General features: G+C 39.9%; 3 protein-coding genes across 7 annotated transcripts; 1 reads left to right on the top strand and 2 right to left on the bottom strand.

Annotated features, from left to right (window-relative positions):
- Nucleotides 1-505: 505 nt before the first annotated feature.
- On the bottom strand, nucleotides 506-13,400 carry LOC134225314 (far upstream element-binding protein 3). Of its 5 annotated transcripts, none has more exons than XM_062705275.1 (7): nucleotides 12,782-13,400; nucleotides 9,576-10,646; nucleotides 8,874-9,277; nucleotides 8,692-8,810; nucleotides 8,218-8,381; nucleotides 7,708-8,094; nucleotides 506-2,966 (listed from the first exon to the last, which is right to left on the bottom strand). In XM_062705275.1, exons 1-6 carry the CDS (start codon nucleotides 12,860-12,862, stop codon nucleotides 7,798-7,800), a joined length of 2,136 nt encoding a protein of 711 aa, XP_062561259.1. In that variant the 5' UTR covers nucleotides 12,863-13,400; the 3' UTR covers nucleotides 506-2,966; nucleotides 7,708-7,797. The 5 variants fall into 5 exon arrangements, with proteins under 5 accessions (XP_062561259.1, XP_062561258.1, XP_062561256.1 ...); XM_062705274.1 differs by having other exon boundaries at nucleotides 8,218-8,390; XM_062705272.1 differs by having other exon boundaries at nucleotides 506-890; nucleotides 8,218-8,408.
- Nucleotides 13,401-22,369: 8,969 nt separating this feature from the next.
- On the top strand, nucleotides 22,370-24,292 carry LOC134225315 (proteasome subunit beta type-4). The gene is made up of 3 exons (XM_062705276.1): nucleotides 22,370-22,705; nucleotides 22,831-23,037; nucleotides 23,746-24,292. Exons 1-3 carry the CDS (start codon nucleotides 22,548-22,550, stop codon nucleotides 24,197-24,199), a joined length of 819 nt encoding a protein of 272 aa, XP_062561260.1. The 5' UTR covers nucleotides 22,370-22,547; the 3' UTR covers nucleotides 24,200-24,292.
- On the bottom strand, nucleotides 24,283-25,692 carry LOC134225317 (transmembrane protein 14 homolog). The gene is made up of 2 exons (XM_062705277.1): nucleotides 25,457-25,692; nucleotides 24,283-24,783 (listed from the first exon to the last, which is right to left on the bottom strand). The coding sequence occupies exons 1-2, from the start codon at nucleotides 25,527-25,529 to the stop codon at nucleotides 24,479-24,481; spliced, it is 378 nt and encodes a 125-aa protein (XP_062561261.1). The 5' UTR covers nucleotides 25,530-25,692; the 3' UTR covers nucleotides 24,283-24,478.
- Nucleotides 25,693-27,075: the final 1,383 nt, after the last annotated feature.

Raw genomic sequence — 27,075 nt, forward strand, 5'->3', positions numbered from 1 at the left:
ATTTTATTTGATTGTTAAAAATAGTGAAAAATAAAAGAGCAGATTTTTTGCCAATTGTGTAGGACATCTTTGAGATCAATCATAACAGCTCATGATTCTCATGATCTATATACCAACGGTATGAAATATCGAAAATTCCGTTTGCAATAAGCATGTTTTTCATTCCTTCAAGCCAATCCAATCGCCATTTAGATGAGGTTAGATGTGTGATGAATACTACGCGTCCCCATTAGGATATAGAGCGCGGCACTTATCATCCGCGGCTGCTTTATTTGTAGTACATTGACTTTGAAAGTGAAAGTTCAAGTAACCCCATGCGACGGTACTTTAAATCAATGAGACATATTTCCGTAACGGTGATATTTTCACATTTATTATGTTTCTTTCTAATTACCTTCTATAACGCACTAGAATGGCATCACCACCATTGGATGAGATTTCTGTTTAATGAAACTTATTTTGAGCAAGGAAACAGGATGTCATCGAATAAATAAGCGCCCAATACTCTAGGTATGAAGAACAGCTATATTTTTATATAACCAAACAAGGAAAACGTACACGTGTCTCACTTTGCTTACACCAGTACGATTAACTGCTTCCGTCAAGATGGGAAATCCAATCTGATTCCCCTTTTTTAGGCTGCATTACATGTCGGCTGGATGTAATTAAAATGATATGCAAACTCAGAAATAAAAATGAGATCATTCACCAATGTAAAGATGTATCGCAATCGTTCCGTAGAGTGGAAGGTAGGCTCATTCCCATCACTGTTGACTCTGGCAGCCAGAGCCTGGACATCCCGTTGGCGTTCGCTGCTACTGTGATCCGAATACCAACCGAACGGAACAAACTTTTACACATTGTACACTTTTCTGTTTCTTTATTCCTATCTAGAATAAGTGAATCTAATCAGTGGTTGACCTTTATTCAAGTGATCATTTGGAATAGATTGCAGTGACAAGGAAAATAAAAGAATGTACATTGATGCTTTTGGAGCAGAACCCTTCGAGATAAAAACTGTTGCTTCATGTAATGTGCAATATATCGATAAAGATAAAAATTGATATCTTATTGTACTAAATGTGTTATCAGATAAGCTAGTTTTAGCAGAAGGTTGTGTTTGAACGTTCTCGTCTTAATTTAGGGAATTAATAAACCTTTGACTACACACATTGTTTTGTTTATTTGTTCATTATTATATGAAGTGCGCATCCAACACTGAGACACGCAGTATGGTTGTGACAAAAGTAATGAAACATCGATAAATAAAATGCAAAATCATTTACATGTAACGCATTGTCGATACAATCTCACCTTTGTGTTCAAACTCCGTCATCATGTTTTGTGTCCGCGCTTGGTTTGCCTTCGCTACAGGAGGGTGGAGGAGTCCTTTCATAAACTGCACTCCTCTAGTCACTTTTCTTGCCATTGTTCGATTCACTGTATTATTATGCTTGCTTGACGCTGTCTTCTGAACTGTTCTATGTTTGGTTTGTTTCTGAGCTTTTTCAATATCACTTTTAAATAAAGTGTCTTTGCTTGTGTGTCTGTTACTATTGTTCATTCTTCATAGCTTTTTATTGTTTCTATGGGACTATATTTAACCACATGAGTATGATAACGAGACTGAGAACTTTGTAATGTTTGTTGTGTTTGATTCTTCACTGTTCCACAATATTCAAACGGTTTCCATGCCGATTCACCACACTAGGCGACGCTCCTTTTTGAGGGGGCGATCGAATTACACACTTTAGCTGTTACTAATTTAAACAATTCCGGAGATAAAATAATATACAATTATTTAAGAGTCCATAATATTTAAGAATATTGACCATTTTAATAACAGAATAACACTTTGATGTCAGAAAATCAATGCATTCAGAAGCTAAATGTGTCATTCAATAGCAAATTGTGTATCGTTTGATAAGATGAATACATCAGTACACAGTTGTATATATGGTTGCATAAACAATTCAGGTATATATCATATAATAGTCAATTGTTGATAGAAATTTATCAGAAAGCAATAATTTGTTGAATAAAAATTACCTTCCCGGTTGAATGAGTTCAAACTCGTATTATATTCCCCCGTACGTCCCTACGCCAATATCCTCCGGTAAGATTAGCTTTAACCTGCACTGTTAGCGCCTGTTTTTGAAGAACTTGTTGAAGAAAGTATAAAGAAGCTTGAGGAAATAAAAAATGGGACATACGATTGATAATAAAATAGTATAAATGCTAAAGAAAAATGGCCATTTTTCTTATTTGATAAAATAGATGTTATGATACGGTAAATGAAATGATAAATATAATATAATATAAAACGATGTGATATCAATTCATTTAGTAAGTTTTATGTTAAATTCAATCGTATGGGAAAGAGCATCTATGTGGAATTGTCTAATTACATCATTTGGTAAAGTATATAATTCGAAAAACACATATACCGTCGTCCAAATGGAACTTATTAATAGTGTTGTTATCGGAAGCGCCAATACAACCAGGAGAGCTCGCTTTCGGGTGGAATACTGACACAGAAGCGAACCCTCAAAGACACCCGCCGTGGGAGAATGTCGCCGAAAACGCACCCCGGCAGTTATTGCTTGGTTTCTCGTCGCAGTTTGGTGTAGAACAGTTTTTATGCACGGTACCGTCATACCCGGAATCAAACCCATCCAAAACCTAAAGTTTCAAACGGACACATACACATATATATAGACTCTATTGAATTTCAATGCAATCGGTTAATATTTAGTTTACTATTATTCTTGGTTTACGTTAAGTTGAATGTTCTTGCTTCTTTCAGTATCTTGATTATTAGCTACGTTCAGTGTATCTCTGTGTTTTTTCTCTGACTTTACTATTAAGCTGTGATCAACCCTAGATTTCATTTGTCCTACATAGCTTGAACGCTAGTTTTGTTAATCTGTGTTTGTCGATACATATGGTTATATAGCATTCATAATCTGCAATAAAACATTATTGAAAAGAAAGAAAATGTGTTTTTTGATGATGTTGCATATAGTTGGACGGAAAACGGAAGGAAATATAATAAAGAAAAAAAGGCACTTAAAACTAGCAAATGGAAATAATAATAAAGTTCATATAATGCATTTTATGGGTTCAAGGTAGCATACTGGAAAATATACACATTATATAAGATGCATATTAAAATCTCTATTGTTTTACAATGAAATACAAACCTACGTAAAGGGATAAAAATTGTTCCAACCACCAAAACAAATCCCATATATGTATGTAATTAGTTGATTTGGCGTTATTTGAGTCGTCATAGAGATGGAATGAGGGCTGTGGCAGATTTGTTTCTATGATTGACAATAAGGTTTTCTACTTATGGTTTATCTTTTATGGTATATCAAATTGTTTTATGGCCATGCTAGAAAAAAAAATGATAAAAATACTTTTGTCAATAATAAAAATAAATCTGCAGAAACATAAGGTTACAAACGTGTACGGTAGTATTAAAAATTCCAGGAAAACTGAGGACTTTTTTGTGTTCATAATTTGTTGGTTGGACATATCGCAAGAAATCTCAATATTTTTCCAAAATGTTACAAAAACCTACTATATAAAATGTCAGAAATACAAAATACCGTGGCATACCGTATTATCGTGGGGATAGGCTCGTGTCAACAAATTAAATGGTTACATAAAATTGTATCTGCTACAATCACCCCAGCCTACATAATGGTTTCAACTATAATCAGTATTGTAAAAAAATAATTCGTTCCTCTAACTAAAATAAATTTGAAGAAAATGGTGTTCGACGTATGACTTTTTGATACGCCTGATATTAAACATAACCAATAGACGATGATTCCAAATACCGCGCAATAATTTTCCCAATAGCGTAACCCAATAAATTGAGAAATGCTAGAAAGTGTCGCAAATAATTGAATTATACAACTTTATAACCGAATTATATAGTAATTCACGAAGGAATATAAGATTGTTACTTCACATTATTGTCATTCAAAAATCTTACCTTGATTTATCAATTATTTTATTCTATATTAGCATTATCACAGGTATCAGTTAAAAGCTTTTCTATTCCTGCCATTGCATGAATATGTTAAGGCATAAAAAGTGATTTTTCGTGAGGTTTCTATTGTTCTTCTACATAATATGAAATGTTGTAAACATAAATCTCTCGGTATAATAAGATTCTCTTAAGTAATCTATGTACACGATCATAACCAACCTGTTTCTGGATTAGGATCGATGATTTGGTCACGGTATTAGGTACTACTGGCGGAAAATATGAAAATTGTTTTGAAAAATAAAGCTAAAATCTCCGGCTTTATATTCAATAGCTGTAAAAACAAGCTCAATGCTAAAAAAAGAAAAATAAACGCGATGGAAAACTATTTTATGTATTTTGCTGAACGAACGGTTGAATATGTTTGACTGTTCGAGGCATACAATTTATTTATTTTTTCAACTGATTTATGCCAGGAACATCCAAAATAATTACGTACTTGCAAACATTATCTGTTCTATTTTTGGGTAGGCCACGGTACAACCTTTTCGTTGTAGACATTTGTGAGATTTAACTCCGGTTTTATAATCGAGGTTATTGTTTTAATTCTTTATCTCAAAGCGCCTATCCAATCAAACACAAAAGAATGAAATGCTATTGTTCGTCATATTTGGTACGGAACAAAAAGCATAAAGAATTGACGAAATTTATCACCTATAACAAATTGAAATGGGTTTTATATACAAAATATTTTACTTTTACGAATAGGAAAATTGTATTAAAATAACAAAATTAGGCGGTTTCCATCCAATGGGTAAATGATTATTACAAATATCGATAACGTTAGTTTGCCGGCAATTTATTAAACGTAAAATTTTATTAAACTTTTTCAACAGCACAAACAACAATACAGTGCCGATGAATGTCTCTTACAACACTACGTGAAATATAGCGTCGTTGATTATACACATCCATAAATTTTGTGTATAATATTGGATAATTCGTGCATTGCATTCTAACATACCTCCGTAATCGGAATGCATTACAACTACGTCTGTTCTCCATGTTAGAAGCGGCTGATCATCGTCCGAGTGCCATCAAGGGGTTTTAAGCAAAACTGTGCTGCATCGAGAAGGCAGCCCCTTCAACAGGAGCGCAACTCTGGTAAAAAAATGCAAAAGTATAGCAAACGGATGGCATCAACGAATGAAGGACCACGATTGGAAAGTGGAGCACGTGTTGAGCTCCTGGCTCGTGAGATGCAGAAGGTCGACGTGAGCGTACCAGCAATGCTAGGAAATACGGTGACTCAAAACCAAAGAACGAGCGGCGGCGACAGAGCAGAACGTGGAGTTGGCTTCATGGTGCTCATGAAGCAGATGAAGCAAGTTACTGGGGTAAGCCGATTATCGACCGCATTTGCGTGTTGAGAATGAAAGGCAAATACTTCAAATAGGGCTTTGTCAGCATGATTCGATAAGATAAGCCTGATGATGTGAAAGATACGTCATCAAATCATGCCCATCACACGCTGTAAAGATTGTCGCCGGGTATGTAAACGCGCAGATCGGGACAGAAAATTTTTTGCGCTCAGCTTTGTTTTGGTAAGAAAAGCCTTCATTCCGCTACCAAGGATAATGGCCTGCGACTTGTAACCTTTGTTGCTGCTAGAGTGATGGTAATCATCATTACCTATTTCACACGTAATCTGGCAACACCCGAGTAGTGACAATTCAAGACAAAATTTTCAAAACGACTTATCTGCTTTTGTAAACAAAGAATCAAACGACGATTTGACGAATCTGATAGATCTCCCACGCAAACCAACACCATCAACAGGTAGCGGAATCCTTCACCTACCTATTGATGGTGTTGGTTTGCGTGGGAGAGCTATCAGATACGTCAAATCGTCGGTTGTATCTTTGTTTACAAAAGCAGATAAGTCGTTTTGAAAATTTTGTCTTGAATTGCTCTCATATAGACCACATGCGGTATATCCCGGACGTTATAGATGTTAAGTCTATAGGAGATGTCAACCGATCTGGCAACGCCAACAGATTGTGGAAGAATAACCACAAAACTGTGACGATAATAGCACAGGAAGCTGCACAGTGACGCCAACGAAATGATTGGTTTGGTGAGGAGTGCCAGCGAGCGACAAAAATGCTGCCAGGAGTCCGAGAAAAGATGTTATAGGGTCCAGGATGGACATATTCGACGATGGCCAAGCTATGGAACCACCGCTGGATGAAGTTAAGAAGGGCTGAGCTACTGGGAGGGACAAAGTCCTGATCAAGGTTCTCAAGCTTGGAAGTGAGCAGCTAAATCAATTGCTCCACCCCATCATTCAGAAAATAGGTAAGATAAAGAACTGCCTACCGGTTTGTAGGTCTCATACGCCCAATTTAAAAGAAAGGGCACAGACTTGGGACTCTCGTGAGGACCGATTAACGACGGATGTTCAGTGAAAAGAAATGAGCTGTGGCAGATAATGTCCGAACATGGTTTTCCAGCGAAATTGATTGAACTGAAATGCGGAACGCTTAATGGCTTGAAATCAAGTATTCGGATTGGAGACTAAGTGCCAAGGTCGATTAGAGTAGCTAGGATTTACATCGAATTATGAAATATCAAGTTAGAGTGAGTTCACTGTGAATTTAATGCATCAATTAGCGAACTACGGTCAGTTACAGCCTCGTCTACCCTTAATGGCACTGCGGTTCAAGCTGAAATAAGGCTTAGGCTAGATATAGCGTATTTCTACGCTGCGTGCACGCTCCTTAGGTGGGCCGTTACCGCTTTTTCTCAATACACACGTGCGTATTTTCTTTACCACGTAAACGCACCGTTGAAAAGATGCTACATGGACATCGAGCCTAAGACATCCTTTAATGTATCAGGCCAATAGTATCAATTTTTTATGTAATGTTTCCGAAATTTTGAATAATCAAAAACAGTTTAACTCCTAATTTATTCATTTCTACTTGAATTGTACACTCAATAAGCAAATCGTTGGGCAAAGGTAGAAATTTGCCAACAATTGTATGCTATTCAGACTACCAGATAATATGTTAAATTGTACAGAGTAACTTGGTGCCAAAGTTCCAGCAAGTTTCCGGAGTTTCCAAAAAATCTTTTCCAATTATCTTATTCAAGTAGGTGTACAAGAATCATTCATGCAATACATAACACAAGATAAATCATTTATTGAGTATAAAAAAATCTAAGATGTGTGTTCAAGTTAGCCTCTCACTTGGGCATTTTGACATTGCGTGCCGAAATTCCATGTATCTTCATCTAAAATCCCATTTAATCCCTTACAACGTTACACAATTTGTTTGTCGACTAAAATACACGCTTAACAGTTTTTATATTGTGCTCATAAAATTGTATAATTTGGTAAAACAAATGTTAATCAAAATAAAATGTAAAAATCATAACTCAATAATAATATTGGTCCCTAATTTTGTATAAACTGAATGGGCAACACTCGTGGTAAATAAATAACACTTGCGGTATATTAAGGTGGTAAACTGAAATCCAAAATTTAGCCCTCTAAAGTAAGATATGCTTGAAAACTTATTGTGACAAGATAAATGAAACAAATATGAACAATACACAAAGGACAAAAGGAAAAAATAACAAAAAAGACGTGACTAGAACAGAACATGGAAATACCGGAAGAATAGTTACGCATTGACACCTACCTTAACATATTACGGGGTTTGGAAGGGGAAGTTGTCGTCATTGGGCGGGTACAGCACTCGACTGTGGTACGCACCATTAGCGTACGCTTATTAGTTTTTGTCTGGACCCTGTCCACCCTGCTGTTGTCCAGGCTGTCCGCCCTGCTGACCGGGATATCCGCCCCCATAAGGATAGCCTTGATAACCTCCCGGTTGGCCGCCGGCGCCTCCCGCTCCTGCGTAGTACTGCTGGAACTGTTGGGCGTTGAAACCTCCGGCCGCTTGTTGGGCTGCCATCTGCTGAGGGTTGCCACCACCTGCACCGCCAGGCGCACCACCAGCACCACCGAACTGCTGCCCGGCCGCACCTCCTGGTTGACCTCCGCCGCCACCCGCCGATGGTACCGTCTGTTATCGTTAAGTCATTCACACAAAAAATGAAAGAGAAGAAAAAACATATGCCACCGTCGAATCGAACAGTTTCAAATATAAAGCGTGGATGTCCGTTGGAAATCCAACGGTAGTTTGTACCTTATTAGCTGCGATTTGTTTTTCAATCGCCTCGGCTTCATCGATCCTACCGAGCCGTCGGTAGTATTCGGCCCATTCGGCGCTGTAATCCGCCTGGCCACCACCGCCGCCGCCGCCTCCTCCGCCACTCGCCTGTTGCGCTCCGGCATTGCTCGTTGCAACCACTGATGTACCTTGGACAGTTTGATTAGCTAATTGGGTTCGAAATCATAACAATAACAAAAAAAAGGAGCAAAATATCGCCCGCATATCGTTTCGCACAACCAAAGGAATTTTGTAAAACAATTATTTGAAAATAATAAGGAAATTGATAATATTGCGAGGACCGGTTGTAAAAAAGAACAGCCCAGGAGAAAGAGACAGCAACGAGTTGTATCGGTTAGAATATGATGCTGATCAGTTTGAAGAAAATGTTGGTAGGTAGTTGCTTTGACTCGATGAGATTCTGCGTGCGAAAATCGCAAACGAAATTACCTTGTGTCGTTTGGACTGTTGCCGCCACTGCCGCCGCTGCACCTTGTTGCGTTGCTGCTGCCTGTCGAGCCTTGACCTGTTGTTCGATCATCTCTGCTTCACGGTGCATTCCCATTTGTCTGGAAGAGGATGAACAAGATCGATTCAGATGTCCGGGACTTGTAGGCTGCATCGGTACTAACCGATAGTATTCAATCCATTGCTGGGAATAGTCTGCCTGTCCACCACCACCTTGCTGTTGTTGCTGAACTGCCGCAGCGGATGCCGCATTGGGTTGTACCTGCGGGGATTGGTCCCACGACTGCTGCTGATAGCCTCCCCAGCTCTGACCGTAAGCATTCTGTTGGCCATTATTCTGATACTGCTGAGCGGGAGCTGTCGAGGTACCGACATAAACCAGATTGATTTCCATGTTGATTTTATCCTGGATCAGTCGCTTTGCCTCCTCGATCTGGTGTGGTTCACCCTTGGTGGTGAATGTTTTCTCGTTTGTCTGATTCGCGGACGCCTTTCGGTCCATCTCAGTGTGTGCACCGGACTGCTGGTTGATTTGCTTGATCGTGTCTCCACCGCGACCGATAATAATCTGATCGGAGAAATGAAAAATGGAGAAGTTATTGTAAAATAAATTCTTGATTATAATATCTCACTTATATTCATATTTCGACATTGGAAATGACGGCTTTGAAAGATTTTATTTTATTGTTTTTTGCAAAAAGATTTTGCAGCACGAACATTTCGAAACTTGTTCATTAGTAGATGGCTCAACACATAAAACAAACCAGGCATATTTAAATCACAAAAAGTTTTGAATAATTGCATGTTGATTCTGCCGTCATTTACTCAATGTAAATGTTATGTTTGTAATTGCAATGAATACTTACACCACACTTGTTGACCGGAACCGTGAATGTGTATTCTTCCCGTGTGACTTGTGGGCCGCCAAAGTCATTACCATACTGTCCGCCGTTGCCGTTATCGTGATTGTCTCGGCCGCCACGATGCGGTCGGTCACCTCGATCTCCGCGATCGTTTCGATCACCACCTCGGCCCCCACGTCCACCTCCTCCCTGTTCTCGCCGTTGAACGCTTTCGATCAGTTCCTCGATCATTCGTTTTCCCTCTTCGACCTGAGCTCGGGAGCCTTGCACTATGCAGCGGCGGTCCCCTGGTCCGTCACCGTGTCCCTGAATGAACTGCAGCTTGCAGCCGGATTCGCCCTGTATCTTTTTGATCATGTCTCCTCCTTTTCCAATGACGACACCGACCGCCGACTTTGGAACGAATACCTCCGCCTGTTCGGTTCCGTTCATTGGTGCTTGCTGTTGCCGTTGGGCATTATAGTTATCTTTCTCTTGGATTAAATCGATGACCAATTGTTTGGCATGCTCCACTTTCTGTGGGTCTCCGGAAATGCGTAGGGGCTTTTCCATTTCTTGTGCTGGTCCATCTTGAATGATGACCATTTTGGCTCCGGACTTTTCTTGCAATTGTTTGATTGTTTCTCCGCCTTTGCCAATAATAAGTCCCACTTTGGAACCAGGAATCATAATCTCTTGGAAGGGTTGGTTGTTGAAGTTACCGGGACCTCCGCCGAATCCTCCGCGGCCACCACCTCCGGCACCGCCATGGTTGCCATTGTCCATTGGACCGTTGTGGCCACCTCCTCCTTGTTGATTCACCATCTTGCTAATAAGGTCACGTGCTCTCTGGACTGGGTCCTGTGCTCCACCGGTGGATGAGTTCGAGTTTGAGTTATTGTTGATTTGCGACAAACGTGCGGCTACGGCTGCAGCTTGAGCAGCGGCTTGCATAGCAGCTGGACTCATGCCAGTCGGCGAATGGGCATTGTTATAGTCGGACTGTCCACCAAACTTTTTCGATTCTGGTCCCGAGTCGTCCTCAATCGATCTCTTAACCGGTTGGTTACCACCCGGGTGTATTTTAGCGGCAATCTTTGTAATATGGGGCGAGAAATGAAGAATGCTATAGTCTAGTGATATAAAAGTGTTAGACATTGAACAAATATTAGATATTTGTCTTCATCCATTAGATAACTAAGAGCATCACTAATGGGCGCAACACCATAAATTGTTTACCAGCATTCCATCATTACTCGCTGCTAAATGAGTCTTTAAAAATAGTGACGGGTTTTTGAATAGAATCGAATATTCCAGCAGCAGTGTCTAATGACTCAGCTCGAACTTACTTGATCGGGCTCACTCGAGAAGTTTTGACAACTAAGAGCTGCCAAGCTATACTGCCCACAATCGCATATTTGTCCCATATGAATAGGAAACCCAGCAAAGATGGGACTGATATGCGATCATTGGCAGTATATCGATTCCGAGTAAGGTTCTCAAAGGACGCTCACCAATCACAACAAAAATTAATTTGGTATTTTATTTGTTTCGATCAATGCAAAAAAAAACTCGACATTCTTTGCGGAGTGTTGGCTTCTGTTATAATTTTGATTCATGTGATAGTTGTCAAAACATTAAAATCCCGAACTACCTCGAGTTTCTCGAAATATAGCTTCCAATTTGTTTCAAGCGACTCGAAGTAGATTGGATTCGGTACAACCAACTTCAAGTTGTTTGAAGTACACCCAGGTTTTTATTTTACACCGTTTGGTTTTAGTCGATTAAGACCTCAAGCGTCAATGAAACAATAAGTTAACCGCACGAAAAAATTCACAAAATTTCAAAGAAAATTCAGGGGGTATTTTAAAAGCTGTAAAAATTTAGGTTAACTTAGAAATTAATGAATTCCAACCGCGTAAAAAACCTGGGTGTATGTAGCGAATGAATGCCAAAAATGAGCTCGAAAGTAATTTCAATAAAACGGCAAACATTTGCATTTTATTTTTTTGCAATTTGTTGATTTTTTCTGATCTTGAACCGATTTATAGTTTAAAAAAAGTAAAATTTTGTAATTAAAGGATGGATGTTTTGATTCGGCAGAGCTTCAAAAAAAAAAGAGTCTTGCTGCTATCAAATTAATAGCGATGAAAAAAATATTTCATGCACACTACGCCATTATTAGCTCAAATTGTAATATTTTTGCAGCCCTTTTGAAGCTGCTTTTTGTAGAACGGGATAGCTGTTCATAGTTGATTCCTATACTGCCGTCATACGCATATTTGTCCCATGTTTGCTGGGATTCCCTATATACATGGGACAGTTATGCGTATAACGGCAGTATACTTCTTATCTTTAGTCGACATTGCATCCCTCAAACGAAAACTTAGTCGTTTCATAGTTCAGTGGAGTGGCGGTAATTTTCAGAAGCAGGAGTCAAACTTGGTTACTTTTAGCACGATCTAAAATGTACCCACATATTTTCCTACGAAGCCTAAAATTTTTTTTTATGTCTTTATTAGGGAGACTTTCATCCCCAGGGCTGGCTGGTCTCCAAGCCTAAAGTTCAAATTGTTACCACTTTTGTTTTTAAAGCAGAAAATTATGAATTCGATCAAGTGGATGAAAAAACCGCAATCCTAAAATCCGCGTAAAAACAACTTTACAGGTATTTGGATAACTGCAGGGGATACGTGAACAAAAAAACGCGTAAAAAGACCAAGAAAAATCCGACTCGTGTATTTTTTTTTTCTATCGAAAATGACAAAAAAAAAACTCCACATCGACTTAGGTCATTTACCTTAGTAAGGCCTTGAAATTTACAATAAGGTAAGTAACATATATCCACGAAATTTACAATTAAATAAAAAACTTAAATTGAACAGGTTCACATAAAATCTAAACTCGTTTCAAACGAGCTCAACATTATTCCGTTATACTGCTTTCTGATGGCCTCACCCATCTCCATTATAGCGCCGCAGCAACCATGTTGGAGAAGTAGCCCACTAGCATTATCGATTTTTCGCCTGCTGCGGTTCGTTCACTGTCTGCTTCGTTCGTTCTCGCCTGTCTGCGTTTCAAGCCACACTTTGCACTAGGCAACCGGCCGCCATTTTCCCGGTTTCGATCAACGTGACGCCTTCTTGAACATTAAATGAAATTTTCGTCCCCCACCGAACGAGTACCAAGCGAAAATAACACGTATATGATATCTTCTTCCATTTACTCACTTGTTTAGCTCTCTGTAAAGCGGCTGCAAATGCTGACGATTGACTAAAATTTTGCGAGTTCTGGTTTGAATAATCACTCATTATTAAAATAAATAAACCAATAAAGTAAAAATGGTCCTTGCACGGAAATTACACTCCCAGAACACTTTTTCAGCTCGCCGCTCACAATGCGCTGTCGTCTAATCGTCGTCGCACTTTTTTTTCTGCTCGAATCAACCGAGCTCTTAAGAATATTGTCCGTTTTTCGTCGCACAGCCGTCGATTGAACGCCACTTTTTATTCCTCTTCTTCTTTTTACTCGGCTGCTAATAAAATTCCTGATGTCGGGAAAGGGATTTTTCACTATTTTTTCTTCTGCACCGTTTTTTCATCGGAACGGGTTTTTTACTACTTTCACTCGAACCGATAGGGCCGGAACCAAAAACTGAAGAGAAAACCGGGTGTTTCCGGACCGAAAAACTTAACAAAAAACTAAAGAAAAAAGGTAGTGCTGCTGCTGCTGCTGATGGATGAATAATCTGCTGCTACTGCTGCTGGGCACGGGTATGGAGGACACTATTTTTCCGCACATCACACAAGGAGCACGACCCACTCACGGCAAGAGAAAACTGATGAATGACGCGGCGTTCGGTTCTCGGCCCATTATGAGGCGAAAACGCTTCGGCTCCAGGTGGGTTCTGCCGTAGGTAGTCGAAAAATCATTTATGCCGACAGGCGAAATTGAACGTCAAACCATTCGAATCGCGACTGATGTACAGTATACCCCCGCTGATCCGACAAATGTATGGTCCAATGCACCGAGTTCATCATTGACGTTTGAGCGGTGCGCTGTTTACTTAGAATGAATACTTTTTCATTCATCGAGTTCATGCAAGTGTTCATTTTCAGTAAACAGCGCCCGTCTCAAACGTCGTTGTGTTCATTCGGTGCATTGGACCATGGCCGGACCAAGATGAATACACAGCTAGGTGTTGCAGTTTGCCCAATTTATGGACGAGAAGAGGGCGGGGGTGAAAAATTCATTTTCGGTGCAAAACATAAACAAACCGGCTGGCTCTTCCATACTAAAATCCAAGATGGCTGAATCGTGAATTTGGCAGATTGGAACACCTAGTGGTGTATTCATCTTGGGCCGGACTATCGGGGTTTCTCTCGTTAATCCGACTGTCAAATCCATACAAATGAACCACAACAAAATCACAGCACAAATTTGAAAACTGACAGCGTAATGTGTTTAAATGGGTGTTGATACCTTTTAATCCGGAAAATTCCGAATTAGCGAGATCCGGACTAACGAGTCGTCGGACTTGCGAGGTCCGGATAAGCGGGGGGAGACTGTATATTGTGTCGCCAGCACTAAATTGTATAGACCAATGCAAATTCTAACTTAACCTCACTTATTTTGACAGTTCACAGAGCTTGTTTACAAGGTGTTAGAAGAAAAATCGATGAGGGGAAAATTAAAATTCATATTTTTAGTTTAAAATTGCTGTGATCCGAGTATTTCAATGATATTCTTTGCATTCAGCATGAAATCAATCGCAAAGGACATCAAAGGACATCTAAATGACCAAACAATTTTATCGGAAGCTTCGCCGGAGACTAAGTCCTGGTGAAATAGCTCTGTGAACTGTCAACCTACGTCATCTTGCACTGGTCTATTCCGATTTCCGATTTTACTTCCGAACTTCCGACCGCTTCCGACATCATGAACAACAGAACAAAATTTGAATTTGCTACCAACACATTGTCGGAAGAGCGTTCGGAAGTGTGTAAGAACAAAGGGAACCGAAGCGACAATCTTTATCTACACTGAGAACAATGTTGAAGTAATGTTTACTATGGATACCCAAGTAACCATGAAGCTATATATGCTTGCAAACTAGCTTTATGTACCCGGCCTTGCTCGGAATTGCCAGTTTGGTTTGCAGTTTTCTTTTACAATCGGAAAATGATAAAACCAATTGATCAACAGGGTGATTGTGTTTACTTATTCATATTTTATCATTTGATTAAAAGAAGGCTTTTGGAAACATTGACTGATTTTGAAGAAGGGATCTTGGGTTTGAAAGGTCTTATTCCGGGAAAACGTCTATTTCTAAAGAAGGAAAAACATTCATCGATGCCATATTCGGGCAACGCATATTTTTAAAGAAGGGATCACACCCACCATTGCCTTATTCCGGGCAAATGCCTACTTTTGAAGAAGCAATCACATCCACCATTCAGAAGGAAACACATTAATCATTGCTTTTCACTGGGCATACAATTATTCCGATGAACAACAATACCCAATCCCAATACCCCTCCACATCCACCCCTCCATTTCAAAAGTCCCTTCCAGCCTCTCTATAATAGTTTCCTTTGGGTAGGGATTACGTGCTTACTTTTTTGGTTTGAATTGACCTATGCGATAAAAAGGTATACTAAACTGTTCGTTTAATGAATATACCCTCTCTCTCATTTAGCTATGGCACTCATACCCAGTCTGATATAGTCTTCCTTAGACAGATAATATGGGTTCCAAATTTAATGGACATCGATAAATGGGTTCAGAAGTCATGCTGAATTGATCGATAACTAAACAATACCCCCTCTCCCACACCCTCCCCTTTTTTAAAATTACTTAACCACATCCACTAAAATCGCTTCCTTAGGACAGACAATATTTGATACAAATTTGGTTCAAATCGGTCATGAGGCTCAGGATTTACATTGAGTTGATCGATTGCTAAACAATACCCCTCCCCCATACCCTCCCTCTTTTGTAAAGACCACCCCTCCTCCCACACCCTCCCTCTTTTCCAAAGAGCATGCCTAACCCCCTATCGTCCCCTTCTTAAGATAAAGAATTTGTGTTCCAAATTTGGTCGAAATCGGCCAGGGGCTCAGAGTTTACACTGCGTTGATCGATAATTAAGCAATACCCCTCCCCCCATACCCTCCCCTTTTTCAAAGAGCATACTTAACCTCCCTTTCGTTCCCTCTGTAAGATAAAGGATTTGTGTTTCAAATTCGGTTGAAATCGGCCAAGGAGTTCAGAATTTACACTGAGCTGACCGATAACTAAGAAATACCCCTCCCCCACACCCCTTCCCTTTTCCAAAGAGCATGCTTAACCCCGATCGTCCCCTTCTTAAGAGAAGGAAATTGTGTTCCAAATTCGGTCGAAATCGGCCAAGGGGTTCAGAATTTAAACTGCGTTGATCAATAGTTAAGAAATACCCCTCCCCCCATACCCTCCTCCTTTTCCAAAGAGCACGCTTAACCCCCCTATCGTTCCCTCTGTAAGATAAAGAATTTGTGTTTCAAATTCGGTTGAAATCGGCCAATGGGTTCAGAGTTGACACTGCGTTGATCGATAACTAAGCAATACCCCTCCCCCCACACCCTCCCCCTTTTCCAAAGAGCATGCTAAACCCCATATCGTCCCCTTTTTAAGATAAGGAATTTGTGCTCCAAATTTGGTCGAATTCGGCCAAGGGGTTCAGAATTTAAACTGCGTAGATCGATAATTAAGCAATACCCCTCCCCCCATACCCTCCCCCTTTTCCAAAATGCATGCTCGACCCGTCCCCTCCTTAAGATAAAGAATTTGTGTTCGAAATTTGGTTGAAATCGGCCAAGGGGTTCAGAATTTACACTGCGTTGATCAATAGTTAAGCAATACCCCTCCCCCCATACCCTCCTCCTTTTCCAAAGAGCACGCTTAACCCCCCTATCGTTCCCTCTGTAAGATAAAGAATTTGTGTTTCAAATTCGGTTGAAATCGGCCAAGGGGTTCAGAGTTGACACTGCGTTGATCGATAACTAAGCAATACCCCTCCCCCCATACCCTCCCCCTTTTCCAAAGAGCATGCTAAGCCCCATATCGTCCCCTTTTCAAGATAAGGAATTTGTGCTCCAAATTTGGTCGAATTCGGCCAAGAGGTTCAGAATTTAAACTGCGTAGATCGATAATGAGCCATACCCCTCCCCCCATACCCTCCCCCTTTTCCAAAATGCATGCTCGACCCGTCCCCTCCTTAAGATAAAGAATTTGTGTTCGAAATTTGGTTGAAATCGGCCAAGGGGTTCAGAATTTACACTGATTTGACCGATAAATAAGCAATACACCTCCCCCCACACCCTCCCCCTTTTCCAAAGAGTATGCCTAACCCCCCTATCGTTGTCTCATCAAGATAAAGAATGTGTGTTCCAAATTTGGTTAAAATCGGTAAATGGGTTCAGAAGTTATGCTGGAACATACATACAAACATACAAACATTGAGTTTTATATATATTAGAGTGGGGCGCAGTTGTATGAAAAAACGCAAACTTCGTCCGATCAAGTGAGATCAAGGTTTTTCTGAATCGTTTTGGGACCCCAATCAACTGTGCAAAATATGGGCTCGATTGGTTGCAACCTCGCATGCCGCATCGCGTTTTAAATTTACATGGAGATTAGTATGGGAAAACGTACTATTCAACATTTTTACTCTTAGCGGCTTCAATTTATCATCAATCACGTGACTCAATACGTTAGCATATAGCCTGGAAGATGCCGAAAGAATTTGCCAAAGAAGGTACGCAGCTGGAAGGTCTACAAAAAATGTCATTACGTGTCGAAAATTGATTGTTTAAACCATATACAAGAAATCCATGTTTCTGCCAGCACTACCGGACAACCTGTAATTATCAGAGGCTAAAACCCATTTTCCTTCTAGTCGGAATTTTTACTTTGTGAAATGGGGGGGTCCCGTAGCGTAGTTGGCTTCACGTTCGCCTTACAAGCGAATGGTCATGGGTTCGATTCCCAGCCCCTCCACCAAATCTCGTCAGTCGCAGGGTCTGCAGCTCATACGGTGGCGTTCTGGGTACGCGCCTTTCCGTCACGGCTGCCTGATGACGACTGACAACTTGTTCTTCTCGGAGGCATTCCTCCAACGTTACCCGGATAAATGGCAACCGAACAATGCAACGATCATTGGATAGACGACATGGACAAACGGACACAGATGGACAGGCAACGGCAACAACAATGATAATGGAAAATCTAAAAATAGATTCTGTGTGGATTCTGGCAGCAGAATGCCACAGTAGATTAGATCTCGGCACAGTAGCGGTTAAGTAACACAGAGTGCCTACCAAATAAAGAAAGGAATAAAAAAAAAAAACTTTGTGAAATCATTCCGAATATCTCCCATTAGCTCCAAAGTCTTATAAAATCAATAATTTTGAAATAACACTCAGTTAAATTATTGCTCCACGTAGTTCGGCAGTGCTGGCAGAATAAATGATTTTTTGCATATGGTTTGAACACTCAATCTTCGAAGCGTTATAACTTTTTTCGTGGACGTTAAAGCAACGTGCCTTCTTCTGCAAAGATTTTCGGCATCCTTTGGGCAATACTTTAACGCAATGTACCACTTAGTTTACGATGAACTGAAACCTCTAGTAGTAGAAATGCAAAAATATACGTTCTCTCATACTAATTTCCATACAAACTTCAAACGCGATGCGGAAAGCGAGGAAGTAACCACCCGCATAATCATGGACCATACGTAGACTGCATCTGTTATAATTGAAGAGAATAAGTGTTATTGCAGCGATGGTCTCACTAATAGTAGTTAACCATAAATGGACAGTCTCATATACTGTTTCAACAGTAGCTCAGATGGTAAACGGCCAAACGACCATATGGGTAATGGGCGGTTAAGTATAATTAACATTTAAATCCGGTCGTTTTTTCGAACAAAATTTTCGATGTACCATACATCAGTTGGTAGATGTACAATTGAATAACTATATAATTACACATCGACAGCATGTTATGTATTAACAGTAAGTGTTGATGTAGGGTTGGTATGGTAAATCAAACTTAAAATTGTATGCTAACAATGAAGTGAATAGTGACAATATATCTCATAACGCATATGTAATTTTGACTGCATGGTATGTCGTTTTTCATTATGCGGGCAATCGGTCCCAAATTCTGCACAGTTGTTCAGGACCCAGAATGGCTTCGAAAAACCATTGATTTGAAAAAATGACCATGACGCCCCACTCTAATATATATATAGATAATACAGCCATTAAGGTCGATTTAAAGTGGAAAAAGGCCCTTTTACCTGGGTGCTGCGAATAGAATCGATTTGGTTGTCAAACTGAAGCCAAACTTTTCTATTGTGCCGGAGCCAAACATTGATGATTGTGGTTATGTTCGTTTCAGATCCTATATTGAGAAGTATTGTTATTATTCGGGAAAAAATAAACACAAATTTTGTTTGAGTTTTATATTCTTTGTAACAAATATGTTTATATTATATTTCGAGTGGAAAATTAGTAAGAATGCAATTAAAAAGTACTCATTACGAAATTTCACGAGATTCAACAGCTGATTGGAGCAGAAATGAATGTAAACCATCGTAAAGTCATGCAGAGTCTCGCGCATTTGTGCGCCCTCATGAAGCATGGAAAGAGAAAATCGAAGAGCGGGAAATGTTTGACAGCCAAGGAACTGCAAAATAATTTTGCTTATGGGATTGATTTCAAAATATCCCTCTACTCTCTTGAGAGCAGAAAACCGGCTCTATCCGCAGCACCCAGCCTTTTACGACCAAAATAATGCTAAACTACTTTGACATGTTGAAATAAAACATAAATAATGCATCGCTGCATTCGTAATTCTGAACTAGTGTATCGTTGCTTGACAGTTGGTGAATAAATGCATCTTTACATCGTTAAAACTGATGTAATGCAATTAGCATTTAATATGCTGATCTGTGATTGATTACATGCAACAATTAATGCTTGGTGGTTACTTGGGTAAGCTCTTGAAATAACTATTTCACTATGTTGTTAGTATAAACGAGTATGTTTTTGAAATTACAACTTCGAAGCCGCCATACTGTGTAGCAAGGCATTAGCGATATTTGGAAATAAGAGCGACGCTGCGTAAATCCTTGTTCAGTTGATTTCTTAAGGAATTATTCCGCGAATACTCTGGAATGGATACTATGGTAAGTATTATTTACAGTTTAATGCAGATCAAATAACACATTTTTTTCGTTTCTATCAGATTTCTTCGTTCGGCTCATCGACGACAAAGAGTTTTTTGGGCGTCCTCAAAGTGCATCGGCATCGTCCAGCATCGAAATGAAAAAAATATGATCCACAAAATAAGAACCAGCGTTGGTGCCGGTGGCTGCCGCAAAAACTCACCGATTTCCGCCGACACCAAAAATAACTGGAGAACTCCTTCGATTATGGGATCTGGTGTGTTCGTGTTCAATGCAACAAACTTTCGCAACTAGTCCAAGTTTATTTCTTCATTAATAATATTTAAGGGAACAAACAGAACAATGATAATAAAAAATGTCGTATTGTGTTATTTTTCTTTCATTACAATGCATCATGAATATAACCTGAAATTATAATTAAAATAACTTCAATCTTTTCTTTATGATGAATGCGTCAAATAGTTAAACTGAATACTGATTTGTCAATATAACTATGAAGCATAGTAATTTTGATTGCTGTATTAGATTTTGAAGCCATAGTAAAAATTAATACATTTTGTGTTCGACATAAACATGGTTCGCAGTCTGCACAAATCTAGTTGCGTTATGTATTTAATTTAACCCTACAATATAGTAATTTTAACTTTAAAGCTGCTCTCAGTGTAGTAACTAAAATATCTTTTGTCAAAATCATCGTCGTGCAAACACTAGCGACATCTGTTGATTTCAGTTAATTGTGCAAATTACGAACCAGATGGCGGTAGTGAGCAAATATCAAACTCGAGCAAATCCGACGCGCGCCACGAGAGATTGATTGGCCAACTAATGATTATTTGAATTGACCAGTAAATCAGTAAACGATGGAAATTTTACGAGTGTTATGTCTGTTTGTCTGTGCTAAAACCATATTCGGTCTATCCACTCACTGTTATGCTTAAATTGATAATAAGCTGCGGATGGTTAAATTGAGTATATTCATTGAAAATGAATATTTAATGATTAATCGAATAAGATTTAATGCGTTTTATTCTGAAAAACATTTTTTCACAGGACAAAACAAAAACAATTTGGCAAAATGTATATATCATTTGTGCCCTGGGATTCTTATGAGGGTCCGTGTAAAAAGTTCCGCTGAGGACAACGCATTGTAATGGGTCAAACACAATTGGTACGTTTGCGTGCGTTTTGACAGTTTTTCCATGGGAAAACTGTCAAAACGCACGCAAACGTATCAATTGTGTTTGGCCCATAATGCTGCTGCTGATGGCGTTGCAACTCTCGAAGGAACGACCAAGAACCTGCCAATCGCTGTTCATTGAAACTTTTGTTCCTCAAACGGAGCTTCAAATGAATAATGAATTTCAACCTGTAAAAGACGTAACATCAGTATCGTGAAAATATCGCTAAATAAATAAAATCTACCCATCAACCCCTGCGTGCTGAATATGGTGTATCATATCCAGAAAATCTGACAATATATCACCAGTCTGAACGTAGTCTAATATTGTCTATGCGAGTCATCGCTGGAACGTCGCTGAACCGTCGCGTCGCTCAACCAGCGAGCGCTTTCCAGTTTGGTGCTGCGGCGACGCATTAAATTTGCCTGCGTCGCTGGAGCACTTACTTGAAAGGGCTCAGGGAAAGGGTCACCAGCGACCAGCGACGTTTCAGTCGAGCGACGTAGTTGAGATATTGCCTGATTTTCTCAAAACTGCACGCGGCGAACCCTTCATGAAAGGTACCGCCGCGCTTTCTGCACCCCGTTTACTTGATTCTTATGGGTGAATAGCATTGCGGTGTATCGTTTGGCGCGGCCGTACCTTTCGACAGTCAAACGCCACGTGAAGTTTTGTGCAAGTACCCATTTGGGAACACTACACGCTAACCTGGATCTACCCAAAATTATGTCAAAGTAACCCAAATTCGGCAAAACCGTGGTTACTCTAATCTGGGTAAGGGTACCTTGACTCAAATCTGGGTTACCGTACAAGCGAAAAAATCTGGGTAACCGGTACCCAGCTCTTTTCGCTGCAGAAAATTGTTTTTATGTAAAAAACGTTAAACAAAACAGTTTTCCCAACCCATTTCATTTGCCGGCTGTGCTGACAATGTTCCACCATGATAAATTTACCTCATTTTACCTGTTTCTTTGTTGCATTCAGTGCAAAACCCGAACATTTTATTCGAGCGTGAGACTTCGACGCCGGTCGACGCCATGTTGCTATATCCGAGAATGTTTAAGTCCCCAGTTACCCAGATTTCGGGTTCGTCTGACTCAGATCCATTTTGTTGGCATACCCAGATTATGACAACCGCTAATGTCGGACAAATCCGGGTACAGACGACCCGGCCACTGGGTTGTTTCGAATTAGCGTGTACAACGCCGCGCAGTGTATCATATCCAGAAAATCTGACAATACATGTTCTTGATTTCATCTGTATCGACAATAATAATAACGTTATAACGAGTTGCCTGATTAGCGGGGGGATACTGTATTTTGAATTTGTCGGTATAATCGTTCAAATGAGTCCACTTTGTACTAACTTTGTACTTTTGTACTAAAAGTATGTGCTAAATCATGACATGTGTCAAAGGTGTCAAACGCCATCAACAAAATTTGTAAACTCATCCATTTACAACTTGATTGAAAAGTTTTGTGTGATTTTCATCGATAAAACGGCTTTTTCTATCAAAAATATCTTGTTCAAGCCTATACGAGGTCAATTGTGATATATTACTTAGCAGTGGAAGTATTGTCAAAATCATGCAACCAACGACTATGTCTGGTATTAATGCGGGCCCTTTCTGGAGCAACGGACCAAGTCCCGGAGCATTCTATAACTTTCCTGGATTCCACGCCGGTAATGGAGCCATCTCGGCTCGATCGGAAACTCCTGGCGAGTATGGAACCCAGCGTTCATAGTAAGTATCGAACACATAGTGGTAAGCTTTGGCCAAGGCAAGTAAAATATAAGAACTACGTCCGTCTAACCTCAAAACAAAGAAGCTTCCACAAGTCACTATTCATTCAACCCATCTCTCTTTAGCACTCCGGTTACGACGGGAACATCAGTGATTGGACTGAAATTTGCCAACGGTGTGATAATTGCTGCCGATAAGCTGGTTTCCTACGGATCGTTGGCCCGCTTCCACGACGTTGATCGTGTGTACAAGATCAATGACAAAACAATCATCGGCATCGGTGGCGATTTCGCGGATTTCCAGTACATTAAGCGACACATTGACCAGAAAGTGTAAGTATCTTAGGTATATTTTTCATATTATTTTATTTGTTTGAATACGAAGCATGATTTGATATACTCTACCTTCATTGCAAAAATAAGCAGTTTGAAGATTTGATTTACTTCATGTACCTAAATGTTTGTTTTCAAAGCAGTCAGATTATCTTCCATAGTTTTCGAATGATCAATGTTTAGAGCACATTTCTATTCTAACGTTGACTGGGATCCAGTTACCTTCAACTTCTGAGGCCCATTCAAACCCCGAACAAACTTCTTGAATAGCCAGGCAACATCCCAACCAAACTGTTCGATTTTGCATCATTACAAACATTAACTAGGGGGAAAGACGGCTTTGGCAGGTTTTGTTCTATTATTGGCAGGGGGGCTTTTGTCGACCAAATTTTATGAAATTTGGCCACAATATTCTTTGATATGCAAAGAATGTTCAGGCCAAATTTGAGCCTAGTCAGTCATAAAAACCCCCTGCCAATAATAGAACAAAACCTGCCAAAGCCATCATTCCCCCTATGTTGTTTTTGGTACAATTTGAATTGGTAACAATTACATCACTAAGGGCCATTTTTTTCACCTCCACTTAACTCTTAAGCGGTGCTTACCCATACGTTTAAACCTGGTTTAAGCACTAAGCGGAGGTGAAGAAATTGGCCCTAATAATACTAAATATTTTATTTATTGCACGACCGAATAATCAAATTCTAGGGTTGATGACATGTGTTTGTCAGATAAAAACGAGCTGAAACCGAAATCTCTCTACAATTGGCTCACGCGAGTGATGTATAATCGCCGTTGCGATTTCAAACCACTCTACTTGGATATCGTTGTCGGAGGCATGCAAGACGAGGAGCCCTTCCTGGGCCACGTGAATCTGCGTGGCCGTGCGTATACGAGCAATGTCGTCGCGACCGGTTATGGCACCCATCTGGCCCTCCCACTGCTCCGTGAGTATTCGGAAAATCCAACCGCCTATGCCGGACTGGATAAACAGAAGGCATCCGAGTTGACCAAGAGCGTGATGGAGGTGCTGTGGTATCGCGACTGCCGCAGTGATCCCAAATATTCTCAGGCCGTTTGCACTACAGACGGAGTCCAGGTGGATGCGCATTGCTTCGTCAAACAGAACTGGAACTTGGCCACGATGATTAAGGGGTATTAGGGCAATGCAATGTCACGAACGTGATATTCATATGATTTATTGATTTTCGTGAATAAAATTTGAAATTATAATTCATTTATCCATACATTCAAATCATTTGTTTATTTCAGAAAGAAATTATACAATTGTAAAGTTGTAAATATAGATTTAAAAAATATTTGTTATGTATCTATAAAGTCTATGTTGACTTTCACACAGCTTTATAGAGATCGTTATACCTAAAAAATCAGTTGTTCACGATAATCTTATTTGTGATAGATTCTCAGATTGGTTCAAATTTCACTGCACCATGGAGAGGGTTTCTGCTTTAGGGACGCCATCGGTGACCACCGGTTTCGACACAAATGGCAAGTGCTCCCAATAGATGACGCATGTCCATACCAGAACAGCGGCGCTCAGCACTGTGAGCATTCCAGCGGGCATGAAGTTTCCCGATCTTACCCATCGGAATCCCATCAGGACACCCAGCAGCAATAGGAATATGATTTGGATCAGTGGGATGGGTTCTTGGATCGAGTTGAAATATGCTCCCACTGCGAGCAGTATGCCGAACGAAACGCCCGCGATCAAAGATGGAAGAGATCCTGCAATAAACGAGTTAAAATTTGCGTTGTTTAGAAGATAAATGGGAATGACGTGAAGCATGTCTTAAGATGACTGACCCTCTAACACAAGGGTGCTTAGCTACAATCTCCCTACTTCAATGTTCTGCAACTCAAAGTGCTCTCTAACTCGACGCAAGGTTACTCTAATTAGTTTCTTGCGTTTCTTCATACTAATTTCATAAATTTTCTTTCTAGCTCGATGGTTCCTTCTAGAGGCCTCTAGTTCCTTCAATATTAATTATCGTGTGGTATTGTCTCAATCGATAGCACATAGAATGACAATCCTTTGCCTAAGACGATTATTTATTTTATTTCCTCAGACTAAGGCTGGAGTGCAACAGTATATTTATTCAGAATGTTAAATGCTTGGAAGGTTGACCGGCCTATGATCCTCACTGTCCACGGTATACAGTATACGGTATGACGTGCTCACTGTCGAAGTTGGTTTTAAATACCACTTGAATTGATTTTCAATTTAATAACATTTTAAATTAATTACGACTGGAGTACATAAACGTTCGAGATCTGGGATAATGAGTTAAGCTAAAATCGGCAAGTAAAGTATGTATCGTCTTTGACAAACCAAAAAAATGCTACGCCATAGGTAATAATATGAAATGTCCTATTTCTAGAATTCAAAAACGTTATCTACCTGCTTTTATGTAGCCGAATACTCCGCCAGCTGCTACCAGGATGGCGAATATGATTCCAACCACGTCAATCATGGTGCTGGCTGCTGCTGATTGATAAGTGCCTCGCTACAATAATGCGAAGGTGATGTTATCCGCGCTACTAATCCACTCTTGACTTGCTATACGTGCTGCTGAAATCTACCATCAGTCACGCAAATTCCAATCTATTCTCATCGTTTCAAGAGCCGAAAGAAAGTACATATAAATAAGGCATTTTATGAGACAGATCGAAACATCTGTTTTTCTCGTGTTTATCTACTTTGACAATTAGTGGGAGCCCGTTTGTTTGGTAATTTCGCGCCGAACATTCCGATGGGTCCCATCATCAATTCTGCCTGTTTTACTTTTCGTCTACCAGGGCTTTAGAACATAGTTTTTCATATGATTCTTAAAATGTATCGTTAAATAATTCATACCATTGCATTCTAAGCATGAAATGCTGAAGAAAACACGAATGAAAAGTAAAACGTTACAAACATTATTTTGTGTTCGGACCTAACGGAATGTTCACGCAGAATCATACCAAAACAAAACATTAGAAGTAAATAAACGGGCCACCGCGAAACGTCTCATAAAATACCTTATAATGTTTGGTTGATAACAGAAAACTGCCAATGTTTCGACAACTGCGCACATCACTGTTGAACGCGAGCCTGTGACAAGCGCGGTGTCATCATCATCAATAAACATCATAAACATAGCCCGCTGTCATCATTGAGGATTTGGTCCGATTCGTGAATTAAAATCGAATTAAACTTAAAAGTGACAGTTCGGAAATTATGGAATCCCCCGCTCATAAGAATGGCTGGTGCTACCCAAAACCTATTAAAAATGATTCAATATCTGTCAAAAGTAATCTTGCTCTGCGAGCAGGGTTATTTGGAAATTTTTGAACTGTCACTTTTAAGTTTAATTCGATTTTGATTCACGAATCGGACTAAAGCCTGAAAAGCAATATGAAAAATCAGATTAATCTATTGTCGGCGTAGCACCAAGTTAGAATTCGGAAGTCCGGACTTCCGAACCGAACTTTCTTCCGAAGTTTTATTTGTCAAACTAATTGATGCGTTGTTTAGCGCATCTTTAGGCGAATCCAGCGCACTACTTCCGAAGTTGGGAAAGTTGCCTGTATCTGGAGAAAAATCCAACTTCGGTATAAAAAGCGGTATAAATTTATTCCGGATAGACAATACCTAAGTTGGTGGTGCCTTTCTAGCGCATTATAAATATGCGAAAAACACATAAGACGATCCCCACCAGTGCGTGAATAAAGCCAAAATAGCAACCTCTATCATGACGCGAACTCGCACCGGTCGTTGGTAAACGGGTTTGGAAAATGTAAACGCAACCTTCGGTGAATAGCGAGTTGGCAAATTTGGCGACCCGCTCCAACCGTTGCCAAACCATCACACGGAAAAATAAAGTAACTAATAAATGTAAAACCTGCCGTCTTCTGAAAAATTGATCGGTTATTTATCATCAAAACCATTGTGATGGCGGTCAGTTTAGTTTGGATTTCAACTGATTGGCGGCGCTAGTGTATATGAAATTACCTGATTACCTTCGGATGGTCGAAGTC

This window comes from Armigeres subalbatus, chromosome 3 (assembly GCF_024139115.2).
Source record: "Armigeres subalbatus isolate Guangzhou_Male chromosome 3, GZ_Asu_2, whole genome shotgun sequence".
Lineage (NCBI taxonomy): Eukaryota > Metazoa > Arthropoda > Insecta > Diptera > Culicidae > Armigeres > Armigeres subalbatus.